Genomic DNA, 26,560 nt, shown 5'->3' on the forward strand with positions numbered 1-26,560 from the left:
CACTCCTCACAAGCTTCAGAGAACAGAGAGACTAGTCTTCAGCAGGAATGAAAGCAGTGCCTTTCTACACTCTGGGAAAGAACTAGTAACTACTCTTCCCACTTTGTTTTCATCCCTTAGCTCCTAGAGGGCCAAGTTGTCAATATAGATGAGGCTTCGAGGATCAATAGCAAATAATTAACCTGGGTTTCTGCCAAAAGCTTAGCCTGTGGAGGTGACTGTCTTGCCAAGAGGGAGGCCTCTCTTGCCAGCTTTGTGATTGGCCAAGGCTATCTATACAGCTGTTTTGAGTGGAAAGGCATTTTCTTGCCACATATCCATGACTTGGGGAAAAGGAAAGGAGCCCAATGTGAATGGTTTTGGGAACCCCAAATGACCCGTCGAAGAGGCAGCAGAGATGGCTAGGAGAAATCTGAGATTGAAGAGAAAAATGAGAGGTTCTGAGCTTTTCTGTACACCTGCAGGTAGTCCTGCAAATTGTCCACTGGAAAGATGAGCTTTAGAGGAAACCAGGCTATTTATACAAGGTGCAATATGTTATCAAATCTCAATTATCCAGATATGGGTCACCATTTCTCATTTTGTGGGTTATCAGGTCTGGAGCCAGACTTCTCAGGCTTGATTCTGTCTCCATCCTCACTATCTATATAACCTTGAACAAGTTTAAGTAGTCTCTTTTTTGCACATTTTCTTATCTATAAAAGAGGGATCATATTAGTTCTTTTTTTTTTTTTTGCCAGTCCTGGGCTTGGGCTCAGGGCCTGAGCACTGTCCTTGGGCTTTCTCGAGGCTAGAGCTCTACCACTTGAGCCACAGCACCACTTCTAGATTTTTTCTTTGTATGTGGTACCAAGGAATTGAACCTGGGTCTTCATGTATGCTAGGCAAGCATTCTACCACTAGGCCAAACTCCAGGTCCCAGATCATATTAATTCTTGCCCAGAGAATTAGGTCAAGGACTGTCTTGAGTTAATACAGGTAACTTGACACACATTATGTTCTTACTGTCAGCTAAAGTTTATCTAATGTTTACTGACTTGTATCTAATGTTACAATTTCATTGTAACTTGGCATGCACTAAGACTATTTTACTGCATGGATGGATATCATCTTATATCCATGGAATTTACAAGTATTTCCAAAATACCCTAATGACACATATGTGGGGAAACTTGCAGACTGGGCAAAAGAATGCAAAGGAAACATATATTTGAGAGCCTAGGGTTAAAAGGTTTATTAGGTGTAATTTATGCAAATATTCCTCTATGTACCTCCATGTGTGTGTGATCTCCTCTTCCTCCTCCAGACCTTCTCAAGAAGCAAGAGACTAGAATCAGACTGGGAAGAGTATTCTTTGAAATGGTTTCTAAATTAGGATGGACAACTCATTGGTATTCCAGTCGCTATGAAGGTCAAGATATCGGTGTCCCAAACAAGGAAATCCCCAGAAAGGGGCCAAGCTCTCCTGGGGCCAACTAGGGAATACTGTTGGTGTAATTCAAGCACTGTTAGGACCAGAGTTGGGAGGAGCCACAGGCAGGTGGGGGGATGCAATGCTGAGCACCTCAGAGGGGCATCTGTCCCAGGACGCAGCAAACTGAGCCATGGCAGACTACTGTTTGGGGACTGACTACTGCCCATGCCTTGTGTCTGGCTCATGACATCATGCTTTCACATGACTGTGTCCTCTTCTGCTCGGCTCTTCCTGGTAACCTCTGTAATGATATTTGCTTCTGTTCCCCATTTGCTTCTGTTCCCTTGACTGCACCTATGGTTTATGAGTTAGCTCCATCTTTAATTTCTGGCTTCCATTTGGAAATAACCTTCAGTGAGAAGAACAAATGCCCAAACTTAACCACTAGAGGGAAGCAACTACTCAAGGGAAGCAACAATTTCAAAGAAAACCACACACTTGGGTTGTTCAAACAAATACTGGCGCACTAAGCACTAACTCATCACTGGCACACCATTGCATGGTGTAGGTGGTACACAGTGGTGCTTAATTGCTGTTTCCTGGAGGGAATTATGCACTTCAGAAATGAGAAGCCAGAGATTAAATCCAACTGGGAGGGCTCATCACAAGCTTAGTGTTCAGCTGGCTTCCAGTTCTCAGCATGTGTGTCCATCAGACTGCGTGCCAGGCCTCTGCCTCCTCTTCTTCCCTGCCTATCCCACTATTGCTAAGCCCAGATTAACCACTCCTCCAAGAAAAGCTCCTATAGGGTGGAGCTCAATGGTTTTATTACTTGACTAATTATTTCATTTATTCACTGAGCAAGTACTTACGGAGAATTTACTATGTGTCAACTTCTTCTTTGGGGGACAGGAATCTAGCATTGAATAAAACAAACACTTCTGCCCACATACAGTTTGCATTCTTGAGGGAGAGGCAGGCAGAAACCAAGGTAAATAGGCAAAATGAGCCAAACATTGGTGGTGTTGAAGAAGGAAATACAGCAAAGTAAGAAAAGTGCCAGTGTGTGTGTGTGTGTGTGTGTGTGTGTGTGTGTGTGTGTGTGTGTGTGTGTGTGCGCGCGCGCGCAAGCGCACCCTCGCATACGCGTGCACAGGTGTGTGTGATGATACACTAAGACTTTAAAACCTCACTAGTACAGAATTATCTGTTTGCTGCATATTCCCAATGCACATCATAGATAACTTTGTTACAATATTTAATGTAAGCTTAGCTAACTAGATAACATTTAACATAAACTTAAGCAACTATACTACAGAATTTAGCATTGGTATTCCACTTGGGCTATCTGTGTATGTGGGTCATACTCTGCAACCAGAACTGGGGTCCCTTAAGTCACTCTCAGCATCAGTTTGCTTAGAGTTTCCTGAATTGAAAGAAAATCTGGTCCACAGGAGTCAGAATCACAGCCAGGAAAGGTGGCACCCATAGCACCCACCTATAGTCCCAGCACTTAGGAAGCTGAGGCAGAAAGATCTCAAGTTTGAGGCCAGCTATAGCTACACAGAGGGACTCTGTTGTAAAAGATGAAAAAAAACTCAGACTCACATGAACCCTTGTCTCTGTGTTCACCATTGACCTTTCCTTTTTTTTTTTTTTTGCCAGTCCTGGGCTTGAGCTCAGGGCCTGAGCACTGTCTTTAGATTTTTCTCAAGGCTAGAACTCTACCACTTGAGCCTCAGCACCACTTCTGGCTTTTTCTAAGTATGTGGTACCAAGGAATCGAACCCGGGTCTTTGTGCATGCTAAGCATACACTCTACCACTAGGCCAAACTCCCGGCCCGCTTTCCTTTTTCTTATGCCTTCCTTTCTTTTACTTTTTTTTTTGTTGGTAACAGGAATTAGAAAAACATATTCTCCTGAAATGATAGCCTCATAAATTAGTTTCCCATTTGCTAGTTACTTCTGAATAAGAATTATCTTTTTTTCAGCCATTAAGTTTTTTCTTTTTCTAAAAGAAAAACAGACTGTGGGTTGTAGAAAGATATTCATGCATTCATGGCCATCTCGCCCCCAGAGCTGATGGAGACTGATGCACCTCTGCTCCCTGAGCATGGGCTGCTCGTAGTGACGGCTGCCACAGAGGAGAAGGTGGCCATGTGATGGGGGACAGAGGCATTCTGCTTCTTCCTGCTCTCTTGGATCACTTGCATTGGGGGAAGGCAACTGCCATGTTCTGAAGACAACTAGAGCATCTCAAGGAAGAGTCCACAAAGTAAGGAACAGCCTTGGCCAACAGCCCTGTGAGTGAGCCATCCTGGAAGTGGATCCTCTGTTCTGGCAGAACCAGGCTCCTCAGGTCTAGGTCTGCTGTAGCTCCTAGAATCCAGCTGCTATGAGGTCCCCTCCTGCTCACTGACTCTTGTTCCTATCTACCACCTACAGAGCTGTCTAGGGAGAGTTCTTTCCCTACAGAGTACTTGGTTTTTAACTAAAGTTGGCATGGCTGATTTAGAATTTAAAAGGCAAACTGTGTGATTATAGAACTCTAAGGCTCATGGGGTTTTCTAAAACAAAACATATAGACGTGAAGTCCTCTGTGAATTATGATAGTTAAGCAACAAAATGCTCCTGAACGCATTTTATACACTAAGACAGGAAGTGGGCTTTAGATCTCACAGAACAAGCTGTTACTGAAAGCTAACCAACTGTTTTGCATTTTAAAGAAACTGTTTTAAGCTGGCTATTCTGGCTCAAGTTCCTAATCCTAGCTACTTGGGAGGCAAAGATGGGAGGAGTGGATGATGATGATTTGAGGCCAGTCCATCAGTTTACAGGACTCCATCTGCACAAAAGGCTGGGCACAGTGGTGTGTGCCTGTCATCTCAGTAACAAAGGGAAGCACAGATAGGAGGATCTTAGTCTAGGCTGTGCCAGCCATGAAGCAAGAACCTATCTTGAAATTTATCAATGTAAAAAGGAACTGGTAAAGTAGTTGTTTAGCAAACTGAAAGTCCAGAGTTCAAACTCTAGCATGAGAACACAGAAAAGAAAAAAAAAAAAAAGAAACTGCTGCAAACATTTTTAAAGAGGTGACAATGAGGTCAGAGTAATCAAAGGCTCATGGACACATTCACCGGTCCTAAACTCTGCTATAGGAGGTGAACCTGCACAGTCAGGGAGCAGGATTGTGAATCCCAGGTATCAATCAACACTCACGTTGGATATAAAAAAGCACTGCACAGAAGGCTGCTGTTTACTAAACAGTGCCCATGGAGTGGCTGGATATGCCTCAAACCTTGACCTTTGCAGCATCATGACACAGAGATTTAGCATTAAGAGGTCTGGACTGAAAGGAGGGATTGCTACTACACTGTTGGGAGTGTAAACTCATTCAACCACTGTGGAAAGCAGTATGGTGGTTCCTCAAAAGACTAAACATAGAGCTCTACTATGACCCAGCAATCCCACTCCTTGGCATTTACCCAAAGGTCCAGAAACAAGGGCCTACTAAACGTACTAGCACGATGTTCACTGCAGCAATATTTACCATAGCAAAGATATGAAACCAACCCAGATGCCCGTCAGTAGATGAATGAATCAAGATGTGGTACTTATACACAATAGAATTCTATGCTGCCATCAGAAAGAATGATATCACCCCATTTGTAAGGAAATGGAAAGACTTGGAAAAAACCACATGACATCCCTCATTTGTAATAATCAATACACATCTAGGATCCTAGCAGAGGATCACAATACCTCAAAACCTATGAACATATAGGATAAGACTAAATGAAATGAATTCTAGGTTAATGAAACAAGAGGTTTATCTTTGTGACTGCTGTTCTTAATGTACTACGTGACATTATTTCTTTTCTCTTTCATTCCACTTATGGTTAGTCTCATGAGGTTATTGTATCTAAATTTGTATAATGGTATACTGTATATGCACGTATTTGTTTATTTGAAATAAGGAAGGAAAGGGGGGGAAACAAGATGACTGTGAGAGGGGAGGAAAAAGGGGACAAAAACATGAGAAGGGGTATCAAAGTTTGAGAGGTCCTACCTGACGAATGTAACTGTAACCCCTCTATACTTATCCTGACAAAGTTTTTTTAAAAAGAAAGAAAGTAAAGGAAACCACAACATTTAAAAAAAGTTCTGGACTGAAAAATGAAGAGGCCTGGATTTGCACCAAGCTCTGTGGCTTGGATGAGCAATTTCAACTTTCTGAAGCATGGTTACTCCATCTACCAAAGGAAAGTGCTGCACTGAAAGATCTTCCAGGTTCAGTCCTGCTTTAAAATGCTTTATACACATGATCTAGTGGCACACATCAGAGCATCGCTCACCACTTCCTTGAATATTCATTTTAGACACATGACAACTATATTCCATGCTATGTTTAACACCTCCCTCCCCACCAAAATAAAATCCCCTAAACAGGACACATTGTCCGTTGTACAGCACAGATTTCTTCAAATTCAAGATGGCTGCCCAAGTGCCTTCCCTTTTTCTAAAAGGGTCTGAATAAGTGATGAAAACTACAGAGACTGCTTTGCACAGTTCATTTTTGTTTTCCTCTAAGAGTCCCTCTCTGCCTCCTTCTTCCTCCCCCCCCCACCCCTTTATTACCACTACTTCTTCATCCTCCTTTTGATGGCATTGGGGTTTGAACTTGGGGCCGCACACTTGCTAGGTAGGAACTCTACCATTTGAATCAGCTCCCTTTGCCTTTTCAAGCAGGGTCTCACATTTTTGTTGGAGCTAGCCTTGGACCTTGACCCTCCTGCCTATTTCTCCTATGTAGCTGGGACAACAGGCATGAATCATCATGCCCAATTCATTAGTTGAGATAAAGAAATCTTCCTAATTCTCCTGAGTAGTGGAGGTTATAGGAGTGAACCCTAATGTGGCTCATTTCTTATCTTGCTTATCTTTAAAATTAGTTAAGATCAAATGTAAAATAATGTACACATCTCTCTTTCTTGCCTTTCTTCTATTGAAAGAAGCTGGAATTTGAAGGCTTATTTAGCTCCTTCTCATAGGTTTTCCTATGAAAACACCAGGGGTAACACCCCCTTCTTTAGTTAGCATCCCACTAAACCTAGGACAAAGCATCTCTATTACCATTCAGCTTGGATTTGCACTAAGCCCTGAGCTTGTTGCCTTCTGGGGGCCATGTGGGGTCACTCAGTTCTGGAGAAGCTCTGGGAAATCGATGGTCGGCTGGTGGGAAAGCCATACATCATTAACATCAGAGCTCCTCATCATTCCTAATGGAACAGCATTGCAGTTTTTATAAAGCTCCCTCTCAGCTGGAGGAGGATCAGTGCATTTTAGCGAATTCAGTCCCCAGAAGGCCCAACAAGCCACAGCTCGGGGTGTTTACACTGCCTTTTAATATAGCCAAAGCAGGGTGGTAAGTAGATTGTTTTCTAAAACCCTCTGAAAAGCATTTTGGAACATTTCCTGAAATCCCCTCTGACTACTTCCCTCGGCTCTTCTTCATCTGCCCAGCTACAGAGTACACCCCCACAGTGACACCTCTTCTGGCAAGGCTATGTCTAGCCATGAGGGCACACAGACCTGGATAGGACTCTTGCAAGGACCAATGCCCCTGCCTCTAGCAGCACAGCAGGGCCAATGTGGGGAGCAATGGGTCAAGAGTCAAGTGGATGGTGAGCTCAGCAAGCCATGGAGTTTTTCTAGATGATTCCTTATATATAAAAATCAGAGCATTGGACACTGAAACAAAACACAACATCTAAAAGCATCCTTAAGCTTCAACTCTATGTTTTTATCCAGTTTGCCTCTGGCAGAATCAAGTGATGGGGATGTTGAGGACTGAGTGCCAGCATGGCTGTGGGCTGCTCTGGTCATAGCCAGAATGGAGTTCCACCATTCTGCAAGGCTGCAGTCTTAGAAGATAATCTGTTTAAGTCTCCCTGTTTTGTTTTCTTCTAGTACTGGGGCCTAAACTCAGGGCTTAGGCACTTGTCTCTTAGCTTTTTCACAAAAGGGTGGCACTCTACCACTTAAGCCTCACCTTTAGTTCCAGATTGTTTTGCTGATTAATTAGGGGTAAGAGTCTCATGGACTTTCCTGCCTAAGCTGGCTTTGAAGCATGATTGTCAGATCTCGGCATCTTCAGTAGCTGGGAATACAAGCATGAGCTACTGGCACCTAGCCATATCTATTTTTTACATTACAAGTCCTTTTAGAAATGGGTATTATATCTTTTAAATCCCTTTCACTGGCTTATAGCCTCAGACTTCTTTCATTGTGCTAGCATTGAGTTTGAGAAAAATGACTAATAATTATGTTTTAAAAACATTTTAACTATTAGGAGGGAAAATGCACTGTTCTTTTGTGATATATAGAATGACTTAGTTCTCAGTCCCCAGGATACCTCTGCTATACACTAATGCTGTTCTGTTCAAATAAGCATGAAGTATAGAGGAAGAACTTTAATTAGAGACACATATAATGAAGTGCCACTAGCTATTTTCCTGACAATAAAGACAGTATGGCATTGACTTTCAGGCACCTCCCAAAGTCATTCTGTTTCATTTCTTAGGAATAAAGATGCAAAGGTCTTTTGGTAGAGAACACAATGCTGCTTAGTAAAGACTACAGTCCCAGACCGGATTCCCTTAATACTGACACAGTAGTCTGCTGAATATAGGAAATGACATTACTTTTTCCCTTTTGACCAACCTACTCCCAGAAACAGCATCTCTTGTGGACTCTGAGAAGGAGACTAAACCCTAAGAATTATGGAGAAAAACAAACTAGAAGGATCCTGATGACTTTGCAGATGTGTATGTGTGAGTGTGTATGTGTGTGTGTACTGAGATTTGATCTTTTACTTGCTAGGAAAGTGCTCTATCACCTAAGCCACTTTGCTATTCCTTTTTGCATTGATGACTTTTGGAGGATCAGGTCTTGTATTTTGCCTGGGTCAGCCTGGGGTGAGATCCTTCCATTTGTGCTTCCATAGATAGCAGGATGACAGGGACACACCACCACAATCAGTCACTTACTGAAACAGAGTCCTATGAACTCTGTGCTCAGGCTGCCCTTGAACCATAATCCTCCTAATTTCTCCCTCTTGTTAGCATTGTAGGCATAGGCCACAAAACCTGACTCAATTTTTTTTTCCAACTAGTCCTACTTCCAGGTGTAAATCATGTGAGCTAGCAGGCAGCTAGGCTTGACATACAGATGGTCAAAAACCCAAGTGGCTAGACAGACTGAAAAAGTAGATAAGCCTTCAAATTAGGTCATACTGCAGCATTCTTAGAAAACTCAAGCAGAACACAGAAATTCTCCACTTAAAAGATAAGCCTGGAGGGGCTGGGAGTTTGGCCTAATGGTAGAGTGCTTGCCTAGCATGCCCAAAGACCCGGGTTCAATTCTTCGGAACCACACACATGGAAAAAAGCGAGTGGTGCTATGGCTCAAGTGGTAGAGTATTAGCCTTGAGAAAACCCAAGGACAGTGCTCAGGCCCTCAGCCCAAGCCCAGGATTGGCAAAAAAAAAAAAAAAGATAAGCCTAGAAACAAGCTATCCATCAGACTAAGAAGTAAATATGGGCAAAGCAACGTGACCAATGAGAACACTGATACACAACCTTTAAAAATGATTTGCTTAATTGTGTATATTTTAAATATTTATTATTTTAATATTTACAAGTGTCCATAATTTCATAATTTGAAAGATAATGTTTATATATCAAATAAAATCCTTAGATGGACTATCTTCTTATCCTGCTGACTGGTATAATTGTATACTGAGTTTTTATTTTTTAATTTAATTTTATTATTATTATTTTCTTGCCAGTCCTGGGCTTAGGCTCAGGGCCTGAGCACTGTCCTTGGATTTTTCTCAATGCTAGAGCTCTACCACTTGAGCCTCAGAACCACTTCTGGCTTTTTCTAAGTATGTGGTACCAAGGAATTGAACCCGGGTCTTTGTGCATGCTAGGCAAGCACTCTACCACTAGGCCAAACTCCTGGCCCCTGAGTTTTTATTTTTAATTTACATATTTAGGGATGCTCTGCTACTTATCTACCTGTTAAAAGACTCAAAAAGTCCCCTGGCAGGAGCTACAAAAATTGCAGTTAAAGTATCCCCGGGGGGGTGGGGGGAGTGGGGGGGGTGGGGGTGGGGGGGGCTGGGAGTTTGGCCTAGTGGTAGAGTGCTTGCCTAGCATGCATGAAGACCCAGGTTCGATTCCTCGGTACCACATACATAGAAAAAAGCCGGAAGTGGTACTGAGGCTCAAGTGGTAGAGCTCTAGCCTTGAGAAAGTCCAAGGACAGTGCTCAGGCCCTGAGCTCAAGCCCAGGACTGGCAAAAAAAAACAACAACAAAAAAATAAACAAACAAAAAAGTACCCCAAGGGGATAATTAATTTCTATGGGCCTTGCACAGAACCTCTAAGTCAATTTAACTCATAACGAATATTAATCAACTTCAACTCTGCTTTTATTCTCTGGTGTTGGGGGTTGAATCCAGGGACCTGTGAATCTATCACAGATCTCTGGCTCCAACTCAGCCAACTCAGCTTTAACCCTAACATACATCCCTTGGCTCTCACTATTATTTCCCTATATCTACATACAACTTTACAACTTTTCTTCATCAGGTAGAACCACTTATTCCTATTTTCCCTAACCTAAAACTTCTGGAATATTCTTGTCCTCTGGCTCTTCTTATAGTTAACTAACAGTATTTACATAGACTCATGTGTTTTTCTTCAGTACTCATGTGTTTTGGGGGGGGGGCGGTCATGGGGCTTGTACTTGGCCTGGGCACTGTCCCTGAGCTCTTCAGCTCAAGACTACCATCCTACCCTTGAGCCAAGCCCCACTTCCTGTTTTCTAGAAGTTAATTGGAGAGATAAGAGTCTCAGGTCCTTTAGTGCCCAGGCTGGCTTTGAACCTTGATCCTCAGATCTTAGCCTCCTGAGTAGCTAGGATTACAGGCTTGAGCCACTGCACCGGGCCTACATGCCATCTTCCACTGAGCAATCACTACCACTGAACTGCAACTTTATGCCTTTTTCATTTTCATTTCAGGATCTCACTGAATTGTCCAGGCTGACCTTGAACTTTTGATCTTTCTGCCTCAGCCTCTTATGTAGCTGAGATTAGATATATGTGTATTGGTTCTAGGGCTTGAACTCAGGGCCTGGGCACTATTCCCAAGCTTTAGTACTCAAGGCTACCTCTACCTCTTGAGCCACATCTCTAACTTTTTGGTGGTTAATTGGAGGTAAGCATTTCACAGACATTCCTGTCTAGGCTGGATTCTACCCATGATCCTCAAATCTCAGCCTCCTAAGTAGCTAGGATTACAGGTGTGAGCCACTGGTACCCAGCTTTCAGGTTTTGTTTTTTTTTCTTCTCTCAGTAATCAGATTGCTATCTGAAGTCCAGTGTTCTAACAATTGTTGTTTCTTAAATTTTAAAAATTGTTTCATGTAGGGAAGTAAGTCTAGTCCTTGCTTCTCTGTCCTGGTCTTAAGTAGAAATCTCACATTTTCCTTTTCATGTACAACTTCCTCTCCTGATGTGCGTATGTAGTTACTTATACAAGTTAACAAACTCTAATCTGAAAATGTGAAATCTGAAATGCTCCAAAATCTAAAAAAATTTGCACACCAACATGATGTTCCAAGGGTTTTGAATTTCAGATCAGAGATATTCCCCTGGGAAAGTCTAGTCAAATATTCCAAAATCTGAAAAACTCCAAAATCTCTAACATTTCCGGTCCTTAGCAGTTTGGATAAAAGATACTCTATCTGCATTATGACATTTTTTTTTTACTCTACTAGATGTTCCAGTTTTAAAAATCCTTGTTTCTTCTAAACATCAGATTTCTTCCTTTTTTACTTTCCTTCTTGTGTGTATTATACACATGACATATTATTTCACTAGAGCTCTTGACATGTCTTCAATCTCCTTGCTTCTGTCCGCATGTTTAACTCAGTTGATTACATGGTAGATACTCAATACATTTTAAATGAATATAATGACTAAATGAAGAAGAAAATGACTACAGATTCACTTCATTTTTGAATACTTCTTGAAGCTAAAAATTTTAAAAAGCACTGTTCTATAATACTTAAATATCTTTTATTAGTATAGATAATGATTATATAGCCTTATATATAATTATTATAACCTTAGATTGTCTTATATATGTGAGTATATATGTATTTATACATACACATTAAATGCATGTATGTATAAATTCATATATTCTACACAATCTTATACTACTTAGAATATGTATTTATTGATTTTTCCCAGTAAAAGTCATACATTTTAAGTTACAACTAAGCCACTAATGGAAAAAAGACTCAAAGAAGTCAGACATACTTATATGTATGATGAATACACTCATATTTATTGAAGGATATATATGTGTGTATGCATACACAAATATACCATATTGTATAGTGAAACACATCAAACCCTGTTTGAAAAGGGGGGAGGAATAGAACTATGTCAGAAGAGTAGGTTAGTTCAAAGTACAGCATAAATGTGCCCATATCACAATGACACTTCCTCATATTACAAGTATAATGTTTAAGCAGGAAGAGATTGGAGGAACAGTTCTTCTTCCTTTCCAATTTTACAGATGAGGTTTTGAGAAGATAGATGTTTAGCCAAAATATTTTTCAAAGATTAAAGAACTGATCTATGGCAGAATCAGGATCCTGCTTTAAAAGAGAGGTCTTACCACACCATTGCCCAGGTATATTTGTGTCAAGTAGTCTGTATTTGCATATACTCTGAATGGGCTTTGGCTTCCCAACAATAACACTGCTAGTCACTGATGGAGTAAAATAATCACTTTTAGGACAAAGTCATATGATCTTGCAGCAAGGCTGACCACAGGAGCAGCATGGCATCTGGGTCCTGCACTAATACTAAAGTAAAACATACTTTGAAATGTTAATTGGTAACTTGGCTCTGGGAGATGCAGCAAGTTCATATTCCTATTATGTAGCGTACTGTTCAGGATCTGCTCTGCCAGAGCACTCCATAGTTAGCATATGAGTTGTGCAATAAATCAGCTCCTAGACATAGAACAACCCACTAGGACATTAGATCCTAAAGTCTGGTTCCCTAAAGCTGGAGAAACTATCAAGATGAACAAGAAGCCTTTCATCTTTATACTATGACTGGATATTGACAGCAGCACTCACCTACTATAAATAGGACCTAATATGTATAGACAGGGGCTAGTGGACGTTAAGGCAGTAGAAGTAACAAAATGCAAAGAGCTAAATAAATGTTATTCCATCTTTGATTAGGTGTGGGGAGCCAAGGGTGAATAGAGTCTATTAAATACAAACTACGAGACAATAAAATTGTGGGGTGGAATCAGAAAGTTTAAATGAGTAAATTTGACATTCAGACAGAAAGACTGACCCCCCGCCCTCATCTATTGAGTTAGAACCAAAATGTAAATACTAAGTTGGAGCCAAAATCTACATTACTTTCAATTAAGACTTAATTTATTTTATTTTTATTATTATTAGTATTTTTGCCAATCTTGGGGCTTGAACTTGGGGGTCTGGGCAATGTCCCTGAGCTTCTTTTGTTCAAGGGTAGCACTCTACCACTTAAGCTGTAGCACTACTTTTGGCTTTTTCTGTTTATGTGGTACTGAGGGATGGAACCAAGGGCCTTATGCATGCTAGGCAAACACTCTACCATTAAGCCAAACTCCCAGCCCTGGGGCTTCATTTAAACTGCTAAGGTGGTCATGCTTAGGTTCAGCAAACATTTATAGCTTTTTGTCTTTTGGATACTTAATTTCGTTGTCTTTCCTGGCTTCCTTGTGATTGAATAGAACCACCGGATTAATTTTTGCCATTAATGTTGAGCCGCTTTTAATCTGGGGTATTTAATTATGACTGTAAGAACCTTCAGAATGTTCTTATCTGAGAGAGTCATTGGGACTTTAGAAATTGTTCCATCAGTTCAAGTCCTTGATTGCTTACAATGAATAGAAACCCTCTGACTACATTTTGAACATGTATTATTAGCAAGAAATGAGTTCTCATGCTTTTAATTCACTCAAAAATTTAAAGCTATTTGTTATTACAGCATATCCTAGCATACCTGGACGGATACATCTATTCATTTTATCCTGTTTGGGTGGACTGTGCTAGACATAAGAAGTGGTAGAGATTAAGGTCATAGGCAAAAAGAAAAATTAGGAAAAGGACTGGGGGAAGAGATGAAATGAAAGAATACTAATGCAAAATGAATGCAATTTTGACAGACTTAGGGATTTTATTATTGTTACTACTGCTGCCATTCTTATTATTTTAAAGGAACAACCTGAGCATGACTACATTTACATGCAATAATCATCTCTGATGTTGGCTAGAGATTCAGAGGGAAGAAAAATATTCTAACTTTTGTATCTCTCAGCTACTGCAGAGCTATTTCTGCACTACCTAGTGTGAATTTTGTTCGCTGAGCATTTATACTTTCTTCCAAATGGACTATACAATGTTTCTAGTTAAGGATCATATTTTACATTCCTTTTGCATAATTTTGGGACAGTGCTAAAAGCACAATAAAATCTAGCTGAAGGCCTGAATCACCTGCTATCAGGAACTGGCATCAGAATACACTGTTGAACAACTTTTGGGATACCTCACAACAGATGGATGGATGGATGCTCACTTTTCCATTTCCTGGAGCTTCAGGGATATTTAAAGAGAATCCAAAATGTGGGTGCTGGGCTGGACAGAACAGAAGTGCATTCTCAACCAGTACTATCTTTGGAATCTAAATCCTTCTCATTGGCAACCCATTCAATGAAGCAAACCAAAATGAGAGACATTTTACAATTATGATATCCCTTAACAGTTGTTTCTTTCTATTTCTCTCTCTCCCTCTCTCTCTTTTGGATATGTGCTCTGTTCAGTTTGCTTTACTGTTCATTGCTCCTTGCCTGTAGTGCTTTTACTTTTTCAATGTTCCCATTTGCCACATGTAATTAGAACTTTTCACAAAACCCCAGAAGTCAAGTGATACAATTAAAAATTCAAGAGTGGGTAACAGAACAAAAGGTGTTGAAAGAAGGAGCCAGAATTTAGCAAAGTTCTCCGATTACCACTGATCAAACCATATTAGGTTCCTATGCCCAACTGTATCTGAGCTTCTACTGTCCCCTTGCTCCTTCAACTGGGTCCTTTGGTTGGCACTTTTCCATTTTCCCTTTGCATTTATCCTAGATGGAGCTCTGTCTCTCAGATTGTGCATTAAACCTGGCTTTTAAGCTGGGGGCGGTGGCTCATGCCTGTAATCCTAGCTACTCAGGAAGCTGAGAGCTGAGGATCTCAGTTCAAGGCCAGCACTAAAGTCCATGAGACTCTTATCTTCAATTAACCACTAGAAAACCGGAAGTGGTGCTATGGATCAAAGGGTAGGATGGTAGCTCTGAGCTGAAGAGCTCAGGGACACTGCCCAGGTCCAGGAGTAGGGTGGTAGTTTGGAGCTGAAGAACTAAGGGACAGAGTTCAAGCCCCACGACTGACAACGTCCCCCCCAAACCCAAACCCCAAAATAAAAAAACCTGGCTTCTACTCTTACATTGTCTGGAACTAAAGAAGTGTGCTGCTTGTTTTTTTTCTATGTAGGACATTATTCTGCAGAATCTTTCCTATTCCCTTGTGGTAAACAGAGATGCTTAGCTACTAATCCCCTTGCACTGATAATGCAGCATGTTTCTGTATTTTTGCACATGGAAAGAGACTACACTTACTCTTCCTACAATGCAATGATGTTTAAAGTACCTACAACATACCAGGCATTAGTATAGACATTGCAATACAGTAATGAGAAAAGGAGCCATAAATCTCTACCCCTACAGAACTTGCACTGTGGTAATAAGAATCTACTTAATAGTCTGATCTGAAATGGATCCGATAAGACTGAACTGAACCTTTATCCAGGTGATGATTTGCATCTTCATGTAAGTTCAAAAGATTTTGCCCTCTATAGATGAGGCATGAGATCTGAGTCATGTTCTAAATGAAAAAAAATATGGGGGTTAAGCCAAAAGATGATTGATCTGTACTGAGTATGGTTAGAAGCCAATTGCTGAATATGTGTATTGATCCAAGAAAACAAAATAACCAAATGTCACATCCAATTCCCCACAGTCACAAGGACAATGTGAATTTGTTTGCTATTACATTATTTGGCTCATGTACCAGGACTTGAACTAGGATGGATTTGTCCCGTGCAGCTGAGTGATAACTGATCAATGTCATAGATTTGGGTTGACTTAACTTATTAAGGACAATCTCTTGTACTTATAGTATTATAATGAGTCTCAATCTTATCTCTAGGCATTGGATTTACACAAGGAAGGAAAGGATCTGAGTGTACTCTAAGTTCATCCCCCTCACTTGACTTCAACCTCAAAAGCTTGTCTTGTAAGGGACAAACAGATGAGCTGGTAAGAGAGAACCAGATTCACCTTAACTTCAAATCTGCATCAGTCTAATCAGTCCTAGGTGAGTTTTAGGGAGAATAGGCAGCTAGATTTATACCACAATGTGAGAGAGACACTTTTCTGGTACCAGGGACTAAGATATGGACATAACTATTACTGGGCCTGATAATCTTACTGGGCCTTATAATCTTAAGACTTTAGCCTGAATTTTGGTACCTATTGATAGAGTAAAGCAAAATGGACTCTATTTTTGTCATGGCGATTAGGGTCTATCTCTGAACAGCTCTGAACTGCTTTGTGCTATTATGAAACATTCATCAAGCAAGCTTGGAGGCTTTGTAAAGTCTGTTGTGAGTTGAGGAACATAAAGGAAATTAACGTAAAACTATGAAGGGCTTGGACTGGGATGTAGCTCAGTAGCAAATCTCTTGCCTAGTAAGTGCAACATCCTGGGTTTGATCCCCAGTACCAAAAAAGAAAAAAAAAATACAGTTAAAATAAAAGCTGGGTGTGGTGGCTCATTCCTGTAATCTTAGCTGAGGCTAAGATCAGAGGATCATGGTTAAAAAGACCATGAGCTTCTTATCTCCAATTAATCATTAGAAAACAGGAAGTGAGGCTGTGGTTCCAGGGGGAGGGCGGTAGCCATGAGCTGCAGAGTTCAGGGACAGTGCCCAGGCCTAGAGTTCAAGCCCCATACCACCCCTCTTCCCCAAAAAACCCAAACAAAGTCTGTGTAGGGCTAAACAACTAGTCTACCAAACTGCTCAGAATCTGCACGGATCTTTGGAACTTCTGGAAATATATGTTTTAATGTACTGTGTGAAGTTGTTTCTTTTGTTTGTTTTTTCTCCCCTTTGGTTTATCCCTTGTTGTCAATGTTTTAGGTATCCTGTGTCTTTTATATAAGTTTAACAGAATTGGGGAAGGGAAGGAGAACAACAAAATGGTGAGGCAAATGGCAAAGGGCAAACCAATGCAACAAGTGATAAGCACAGACAATATGTTGGAAATGAACTTTGCAATTCAGGTAGGGGGAGTAGGGGGAGGGAAAGTGGGAGAAAAATGAGGGAACGGGTAACCATGTTTGACAAAAAAAAGTACTTATTACCTCATGTATGTAACTGTGACCCCTCTGTACATCACCTGACAATAAAATTAAATTAAAAATTGGTACATTCTCTGAGTTCTTGGTTTTCACATTCACATAGAACTTGGATTAAACTTTGATTTACTTTCAAGAATCTTGCCACATCATACCATAGATAAGGTCTTCCTAACTGCAAAAATCCACATCCCTTTCACCTAGGCCAGAGTTATATCTGGTAGAGACCAGAATTCATTCACAGGCAACTTCCTGGGCATCTTCTAGCTCCAATAGAAGCAAGAATGGAAGGTTCCCTTATCTGAGAGCTCCTGCCTGTACCCAGATAGCTTTTCTTTTCTTTTTCTTCTTCTTCATCCTCCTTCTCCTCTTCCTTCTCTCCCCCCTCCTCCTTCTCTCCCCCCTCCTCCTCCTCCTCCTCCTCCTCCTCCTCCTCCTCCTCCTCCTCCTCCTCCTTCTTCTTCTTCTTCTTCTTCTTCTTCTTCTTCTTTCTTCTCTTTTTCTGGGTACTAGCTAAGACTTAGCTCCACCACTTAAGTGATATCCTGTGCCTTAACTAGGTAAAATTGTCCATCTCCAAGTCTTTACGATGTTGGAGGGACAGTAATGAAAAGAGATTTCTAAAATCTTGCATGGACTTCTAGAAAAACTGTCACCCATAACTCTCCTCCCAACCTCCTCAGCTTCTTACCTTGATACTTTACCATCTACCTTGAGACCATTGGGACTAGATTCTTCAGCCCTAGGCACCTCAGTGTATCAGTCACCAGAACTCAGATCTGCCCTTTCCAGTCCTTACACTGGCTGCTTCCACATGTAACATTTTTCATCATAGGCTATGTCATCACTTACATTTTATCTAATAGTTTGTATTCCCACTGGAATATAGGCTACATGAAGTTAGGAATTCTTATCTTTTTTTTTTGTACAGAGGCTTGTTTTTGCTCTTTAGAATAGTGCCTACACATTGTAGATATTTAATGGGTACTTGTTGGATAAATAAATAAACATGCAGATACCTATTACTTTTTGCAAGTCATGAATTATCATTCTCTTATTTTTGTGGAAATGACCCATCACTGACTACAGATTCTTCTATTTCCTTGTCTGTCTCTTCTTTCAACTTGCCTTCTTTCTCTCCTTCTCTACCATCCTCCCCCTTTCTTTTTCTTGTGGTGGTACTAGAAATTGAATTCAGGACCTTATGTTTGCTGCCTTCATTACCATTTAGCCATGCCTCCAGCCCTCCTACAGTCAGTCAGTCTGTCTGTCTCTGTCTGTCTCTCCTTTCTCCCTCCTCTACCTCTCTCTCTCTTTAACATCCAGTGATAATTTTATTGAGAAGATGTCAGTTTCATATTAACTTGCCTCCCATGGTCTCTTGAGAGTGAGGAGTTCTCTAAATCAAAATCATAGCATTATTTTGGGCACAACCCTTGACTCCCCTCACTCATGCCAAACATTTATTCAAACTGAGCCCAATGTCATTATATGTGCTGCTAGAATTTCAAACTCTTCACATCCTACTCCAGTCTAATCCTAGCACATTTGCTTATAATATTGTTCTATGTTATTTCTCTTCTCTTTTATTACCCTTTGGTTAATCTCATAGTGTTACAATATCTGACTTTGTTACCTGCCATATTGTTTATACTTTATTTGTTTATTTGAAATAGGAAAGGAAAGGGGGGAAAACAAGATGTTTGGGAGGGGAGTGTGAGAAGGGAAATGGGGACAAAAATCATGAGAAGGAGTATTAATGTGTGCGAAGTATGTACCTACTATCTGGTGAATACAACTGTAACCCCTCTATATATTACAATAAAAAAACCCAGAATTTTCTAAAAAAAACCCCAAATTTTAAGATGTCTCTCTTAAAATTAAATACACATATGTGTATATATGTAATATATATGTATATACATATGTTACAAAATAATGGGGAGGTCTAGATCATGTCAGACAACTGTTTGTGATGGTGGTCAAAGCAGTCAATTTTCTTTCTACCCATCAGACTTATTGGCCAGAGCTATCATTCATTCCTCAGAGCCAGAGATCCAGGGTTGTGGTGTGATGACCTCTCCTACATGGCTGTGATGTCTGGCCCTACAAATAGCCTTCTTCTATATTAAGCTGAAATGCTGCCACTTTTGCTCTGTAACACCAACCATTCTGCTGAGTGCTGCTCTTTAATAAGCTATTCTATCCCTAAGCCGGCCTGTATCTAGGCCATTTGTGATAGCTTGGCTTTGAGGGTTACAATCTTTGGCTCACCAATAATTTTGCTGGTTAGTTTCAGAAAAAAAACCCCAAAGGACAAAAAAACCCCAACAAAGCAATGTGTCAGAATCTTTAATGAGGACCCAGAGAAGTATAAAGCCTCCTACTTCCATTGCTAGTTTCCAGTTGACCATAAAGGAAACAGTTTTATCTCCAATTCCTCCCAAGGTCAAGATTCCCATGTAAATTCTCATGAATCTGTGAAACAGCAGAATAAGATGGAAGTGCCACATGGATAGGCTACTCTGACAGTGACTGCCATGCCAACGTCATGTTGAGACCTCCCACATCAATTCTGTTTTAATCTCCACCTCACTTTGGTTCATCCTTCACCACAATGTATGTCCGAATCACCAGCACAAGTTAGCACAGTCACACCTGAAAACTCTCCCTTACACTTGAGGACCATTAAAAGGTCAACATAAACAGGCCACAAGACGATGAGACATCCTTACAAATGGAATAACATTCTACCATCCCAGACACTCAGAGACACAGAAGCTCTCTCCCCATCACTGGTATGTCTAAGCCTCCATGTTCTTCCTGTGGCTACCACTAAACATGACCAAACTCATACATGACGTGTACACATGGCTGTATTATCACATCACTGGGTTCCCTTGGATGGTCCTTGGAAAACCTGGGCATAATACCTGCACTGAAAACTTCTTCAAGTTTGAAACAGGTTTCAAAGGTTAGATCTGAGCACTAATGTTGTATGTGCCCCCAAACCCTTGACTTGGGATTCTACTAGGCACAAAGTCCAGTCTAAAGAAGAGTGGTATCACAGCCTGGGAGCCCCTCTTCAGAGTGAGAGCGAGAGCTGCTTCACATTCTCATGGCCCAATATAGACAGAAGGAAAGAAGGTGCATTAAAGGCCACCCGAACTACAATCTCATCCTTCACTTCCTGCTGCATTTCTGGTTTTCTAAACCAGTCTTCCTTTCTAGATTACAAATTTATAAATACTTAGTTTATGACCTCATAAAATCCTTACTGGCCCAGACTTACACATGCCTGCCCTCTCATTGCCAGCCCATGGTCTGCATTTCCTCCCATGAACACGATGCTGATTGAACTAACTAGATGAATCCTCTGCACCCCCCACTGTCTATGGAAGACTCAACCTGTTTCTATTATGCAGTGGCTATAATGTTTTTTTTTTCTGAAAAGAGTATTTTCTCAGTATATGTTAGAATCTAAAAGTCAGCAAACACGTTCTTTTTAAAAATGTTCTTAGAAGAACATTTTCTTAGAATACTTTGGAGTCTAAGCATACTGGTTCTTTCACCAATGGGGATCCTTCAAGATTTAGAATCCACATACAATCACTTTCCATGGTCCACAGGTGGAATATATACAGCAGATATGAGGTCCTAGACTGTTCCTTGCTTACAGCATTTTTGGGTTGCCAACAAGTGCTTTATTTCTGTGTGTTCCCAATGTGCCTAACTCAACTTTCCTATATCACCTTCTCTTTCTCAAGTATTTTTCTTTTTTTAATGGACCCCATTTTATGTTAGCTATTTGGGGCCTACATTGAGCCCAGAGAATGAAAGCAAGGAGTGGTTCTGCTGGGACTATGGCCCACAACTAGAACATACCTGAATCTTGAGTATTCTATGTGATTTGGAGAATGGCTTTATTATATGTTATGAGGACTGGATTGTTTCTAATTCATTTTTGTAGTGCAGTCAATGGTACTTATCAGGACTGATGCTTAGGAAATGGTTAATGGGATGTTTAGCGAATACATTACTAGTCCTAGTTTTCCTTGTGGTGAGAGGCTAGTGTGAGAAGCTCGGAGGGTTAGGAAACATATGAGTGAAGTTGCACAAATTGAACTTTGGAAACCTTGGGTTCCTGAATAGTCAAAGACCAGTTGGAAACTAAAGGGAGACACTACATATAACCAAAAGAGTCACTCTCTGTGAAAGTCAGTGGGGGGCACTACTCTCTTACCAGGAGACATCAGTGCAGGAATAGGGTAGAGGAAATAACCAGAGAGCAAGTCCTAGGAAGGATTTTATCCTTCATTTTCTTTTTTTTGAGAGGGGGAGGGGATTATTTAAATACCCAAGAATGTGATTCATCAGCCAGATTTAACAAAATCCACTCTCATTTTGCTGTGTGTTCTAGTGATAAAGAAAACTTTCAATTATCCCTACTAATAGAATGGAAGCACTGGTACATATAATCAAAATGTCATTTCCATTTGCCTTTGGAAACTATTATGTGTGCTTTTCCCCAGTGGGTTTACTTTCATAATGATTAGTTCTGGCTTAGACTAATAATAAAATGGGTTAGCATTTTCACTGTGTAATACCTGGTAGAAGAGGAAAAATATGTTTATGACATAGAAACTCATGTATGGCCTAATACTAGCCACAGTTAGCACTCCTGTGACCTACTTGCAGCAAGGGGGATTCTGAACAAAGCATAAGGCACATAGTAACTATAGACCTAGGATCTCAACACCCCAGGAGAGAGGACCTAAGAAGGGCAAGGAGGAAGAACTTTTAGATTGGGACAAGGCCATGGGACAGCCTATGGGAAGCCATATAAGTTCTGTTTCTTGATTATTTAATCTGTAAATATAAGTGACACCTAGTCTACTAACCAATAGATTAGTAGATCAAGAGGGAGTAGTGGGTAGAAGGACTTGTACAATCATTTTAATGAAAAAATGCTGAGCATTTATATGTCTGTCTGTCTGTATGTATGTATGTATCGCCTAACAGTTTTTCTTTCCCAGAGAGATCTTTTTTTCCCCAACTGCTCTATTTAAAAATGCCTCCCTATTGTTGATATGTTTGACTTTTTATGCTTAATTTACTTCTCTTTGTATCACTTATCACCTTCTAAGGTGTTGTATTTCTTTTATCAATGTCTGTCTCTCTCAATGAGAATGTATTCATGACTTATGTCCCTGGTTCTGAGACTGGTGCCTGGTACCCGGTATGCACTCAATAAATATTTTTGAATGTATGACTGAATGAATGATTGCTGGATTTTGAAGATGGTAAAATTTTGAGTTTATATGAAAAACATCAAAGCACTGGCATAAATCTTTATTAGATTGTCACTAGAACATGGAGATTTCCCTCTCTCTTCCTGATTTGGGCTCTAGGTTAAGTCTCAAACATCCTCAGGGATTTATCTCACCACATAATCTCTCATTTCAACATGTTCTATTTGGGTTTTGCTAGGAATGGGTGTGCAGATTGATCGATTTCAGAAGGCTGTGTGGAACAGGGGATAGTCTGTACAACAATATGGCGTGACAAGTAGGGAAAAATAGTATAAGAATAAAAGTCAGAAAATCTGAGTTCTAGTTCCTATTCTTCCTTTAACTTGCTATAATATAGTCCTAGGCAAACAGCATTTCTGGGTACTGATTCATCTCAGTGTTCTCAAGACTCCTTCTATTTGCTATTATATAACTATCCATGTGTCTTTTTGGCAATGAATGCTTGTCTCCTCTACTAGTAAGCTTCATCAATCAGGGACTGTTTGCTAACCTACTATATTAACAATGCCCAGCATGTGGAGACACCTGATAAATCACTATGAAAATAAACCAGTGACTTCAGCCTCACTGGCCTGTACTCTGCATAAGCAAGTCACAGGTACCTTGGTGTGTATTGCAAAGACCCAGGCCTGGAAGAGCTCCCCAGATAGACAAGGAAGAAAAGCAGAATTGCTAGTCTGTACCCTGACAGCACAGAGAAGCTGCACTGCCCACTGAGGTGGACCCAGTGAGAAGGTGACAAAGGAGAGACCAGGATGGCCAGCTGCCTGGTGGATTGGAGAGGACAGACCTGATTTTGAATCCCAGACCTGCTATTTCCTAGCTGCATAAGCATGGTCATTTATTTTTCTTAGTTTCAATCTCATCATTTGAAAACATGAAGATAATACTGTCTGCCTTTCTGGGTGGCAATGAAAACTACAGAGTACATCAAGTGTCTTACTAGAATCTGGATAAGAAGGGTGCTTTGGAAATGGTTCTAGTTTGGTTCTGTCTTCTCTTCTCCTTCATGAAGTTTTGAAGTTAGGAAACTTCTAACAATGCCTCCCTTATCAAAGAATTAACCTAAGTCTGTTAGTAGCTCCTGGGAGTTCTCTTGCTTGGATAGAGGGACATAAGTATCAGGGTAAAAAGTGTCACTTGAGCCAGATGTTGGTGGCTCATGCCTGTAATTTTGGTTACTCAGGAGGCTGAGATCTGATGATTGTGGTTTGAAGCTAGCATGAGCAGGAAAGTTAGTGAGACTCCTATCTCCAATTAGCCACCCAAAACTCAAGAGTGGAGGTTTAGCTCAAGTGGTAGAGTGCTAGTCTTGAGTGAAAAACAATTAAGGGACGGTACCCTGAGTAAAAGCCGTATACTGGCACATGTGCGTGTGAGCACACATACACACACACACACACACACACAGAAAAGTGTTGCTCAAAATATCTACCTATAGAAACATATCAGTTTGCTTAATGAGATTTATAGCCTGCAATGGATTGATATAATTCTGAAAATAAAAAATGACCACTTGAAGGTGCTGACTTCCATCTCTGGATGGGCGGAACAAGTCTGAATATGGCCCTTCTCTTTTTGGTTATCTCTGCTTGTACTGTGATTCTTCCCTCCCACTGCCTTCCCTTCCTGGTAGAATGGATTATACTCCTGGACTTTTTCTCCCCCTACCACCATCATCTATGATCATTTTCATTCTAGAAAACAAATTCTGTTGCTAAGCAACCAGAGACAAACTTGCTGTGGTTCACAGATTAGTGATGGCAATTGCTGTGGTGCCACCATCATGCCAGACACACCCCCTATGGATCTGTCCCCAGCTTGACAGCTCTTTCCGGAAAGTGGGATGAGGTGATTCTTGGCAGAGATTTAAATGGACCTCAGTGCTCAACAGAAAGTATTTATAAATCACTATATATCAACAGCCTGCTTTAGAATCATTTTATTAGAACACATTCAAGAAAGTGACATATGGAAAAAAGACAGCAGCAATTCTCAGTCATGCAAATGCCCGTGTTAAAGTTCTCCATTGGATTTAAATTCAAGTACAAAGACAGTCCTTTCCTGAGCCAGGTGCAATTCCGGAGAATGACACTTTGCTTTGAGAGCACATATCCTTCACAAAGTTCAGAACACTGAACAAGCCACATCCTCACAACGGGATTGTGAGATACATGGAAGTGTAAACTTTAAAGGAACCCTTTCCCTGCCCTCCCCATCACCCAGTCTGGGAAGTGAGCCCAACATCAGGACCTCTGAGAAATAAGATTATTCTACTAAAAATAAAGCAGTGGGGCCTTTCAAAAGGTTAGAAAATGAGTGTATTTTTGAAATGGAATCATCTCTGCCTCTTGCCTTGGTGTGAAGTAACCATGAAACTTTCAGGGGTTAGGGGTTCTCTCTTGAGTGTTATGGAAGCTGGAGAATTTTAAAAATTCTTTTTATTATGAAAAATTGTAGACATATACAAAGTGAGGAGAATGGTATAATGAACACCCAGGAACCCAGCATCTAGTTTCAATAATCATCAACATCTGGCCAAACACTTTCACTTGTAGCTTCCAAAACTTCTCCTACCCCCAACAGGATCATGTAAAGCAAATGGAGGCTGGAAGGGTGGTCTTTGCACCAGAGACCTTGGAAGGGAGTGAGGGTAGAGAGGAGTGAGGAAACCATGACAATCCTGGTGAGGCTGGAGCGAATAGATTTGTTGGGGAGGTGGCTGATACCAGTATTTGGGAAAGCTCAGGGCCAGCCCTTATCATCTCTATCATAAGCCAGTGCTTCTTCTTCCCTCTTTTATAGGGAGTTAGAAAGATAATCTAGAATAGAATGATGGATTCTTGGGGATTTGGGGGGGAGCACTGTTCATAGAAGTATCCAATCTAGAGAAAAGCTCCACAAATACATCCTTCTAGCTATCCAGTCCACTTGTGTTATGTGGCAGACCTTCGTAGCAGCAAGGGCTAGATGTGTGTGTGGGTCCCTGGTGTTGAGATTGGGAATTGAGGAAAGTATGTGGGGCCCTGGGGGCTGTCACAGTCCCCATTACCCCACCATTTTAGACTTTGGAGAGAAACTCAGCAACCTCAAAATGCACCCAGAAGAGACGCAGGGAGGCCCGGGGTGAGCCCAAAGCCCAGGTGGGCAGATTTTGCTTGGAACAGGTTGCCCTTTGAGCAAAGGCTGCACCCCATGCCAGCCCTGCTAGAGCAGTCTCAAGAGAGGTGGGTGATTGGAGTCCTGATGGGAGGAGGTCCCAACGGTGCCACGGCTAACCCGGTGAGCTGCAGGGACAAGTCCCAGGCTGCGCGCTAAACGTAAGTGGAGAAAGGATCTCCGGGTCCCAGGTGCCACCGAGGAACAAGGTTGCCATCCTGTTAAGAAAAGGGCTGGGCTCTGTGATTTGCATATGACTTTGCAAAAATCTGCATGAGATCCCATAGCCCTTGACAGAAAACAGAGTTAACTTAGTGCAACCTACTGTAGCACTACTAGTAACCCAATGCATAGTGCAATTTGGAAACCACAATTATTTCAAAGAAAGTCAGAAGGAAGCAGAGTTGGGTAAGGACAGTCCTTGATCTCATAGTTCAGAAGAAGCCAATCAGGTCTAGGATCTAGATGGGGATCACTGACTGCCCATTTTGCTTGCTAAATGGGTTACAACTCCAATCCATATCCTTACAACCCATAAGACCCCTGTGGATCAATCTTGCAGTGGCCTCCCAATATCCCAGACACAAAGATAGGTGGAGTAGAGCCAGGCATTGTATAGATAGGGATGGAGTAAACAGCAGCACTGAATGTCAGTGATCATCTCATAACCCTTTTCTGACATTTTCTTGCTTAAACTCTTTCGGGTCCCTATGCCCTAACAAAAAATCCTTGCTATAACATTTTGTTGGGAGAAACAGAGAGGTTTACTCATTCATGTATTGTAATGGTAGTAATGGACTTAAAATTTGTGATTTCAGGGCCCCTAACAGTGAGCTGTGATTTTTCTAAGGCATGTGGCTGGTTTGGACAGACTGCAAGGCTGGCTAAGAGGAATCACCAGATGGGTGACAGAGCAGGTAGGAGAGCAGGTTAGATACCTAGTTGGGCATCTTCCATTGTAGTTTATGCCATTTATATTGGGCCATGTGAAACAAGGAGCCATTGTCTCTCTGAGAAAAGATAGCCCCTCATGGAAAGTCAACTTCGAGTACCACTGAAGGAATGA

At 41.1% G+C, this 26,560-nt stretch overlaps 1 protein-coding gene across 19 annotated transcripts in view; it reads right to left on the bottom strand.

Moving 5' to 3' along the window:
- The window catches only part of Kalrn (kalirin RhoGEF kinase), a 598,249-nt gene that overhangs the window by 128,172 nt on the left and 443,517 nt on the right, over positions 1-26,560 (bottom strand). For 6 of the 19 annotated variants that reach the window (XM_090345144.1, XM_090345135.1, XM_090345120.1 and 3 more), the window contains exon 34: positions 24,268-25,712. The exons of the other annotated variants lie outside the window; for them this stretch is intronic. In XM_090345144.1, coding sequence (XP_090201270.1) covers positions 25,650-25,712 — 63 coding nt within the window. In that variant the 3' untranslated portion in view covers positions 24,268-25,649. Of the gene's footprint in view, positions 1-24,267; positions 25,713-26,560 lie in introns of those variants that run through there. 19 annotated transcript variants of the gene reach the window in all.

The sequence above is a fragment of the Megascapheus bottae genome, chromosome 1 (genome assembly GCF_031878675.1).
Source record: "Megascapheus bottae isolate mThoBot1 chromosome 1, mThoBot2.hap1, whole genome shotgun sequence".
In the NCBI taxonomy this organism is placed as follows: Eukaryota; Metazoa; Chordata; class Mammalia; order Rodentia; family Geomyidae; genus Megascapheus; species Megascapheus bottae.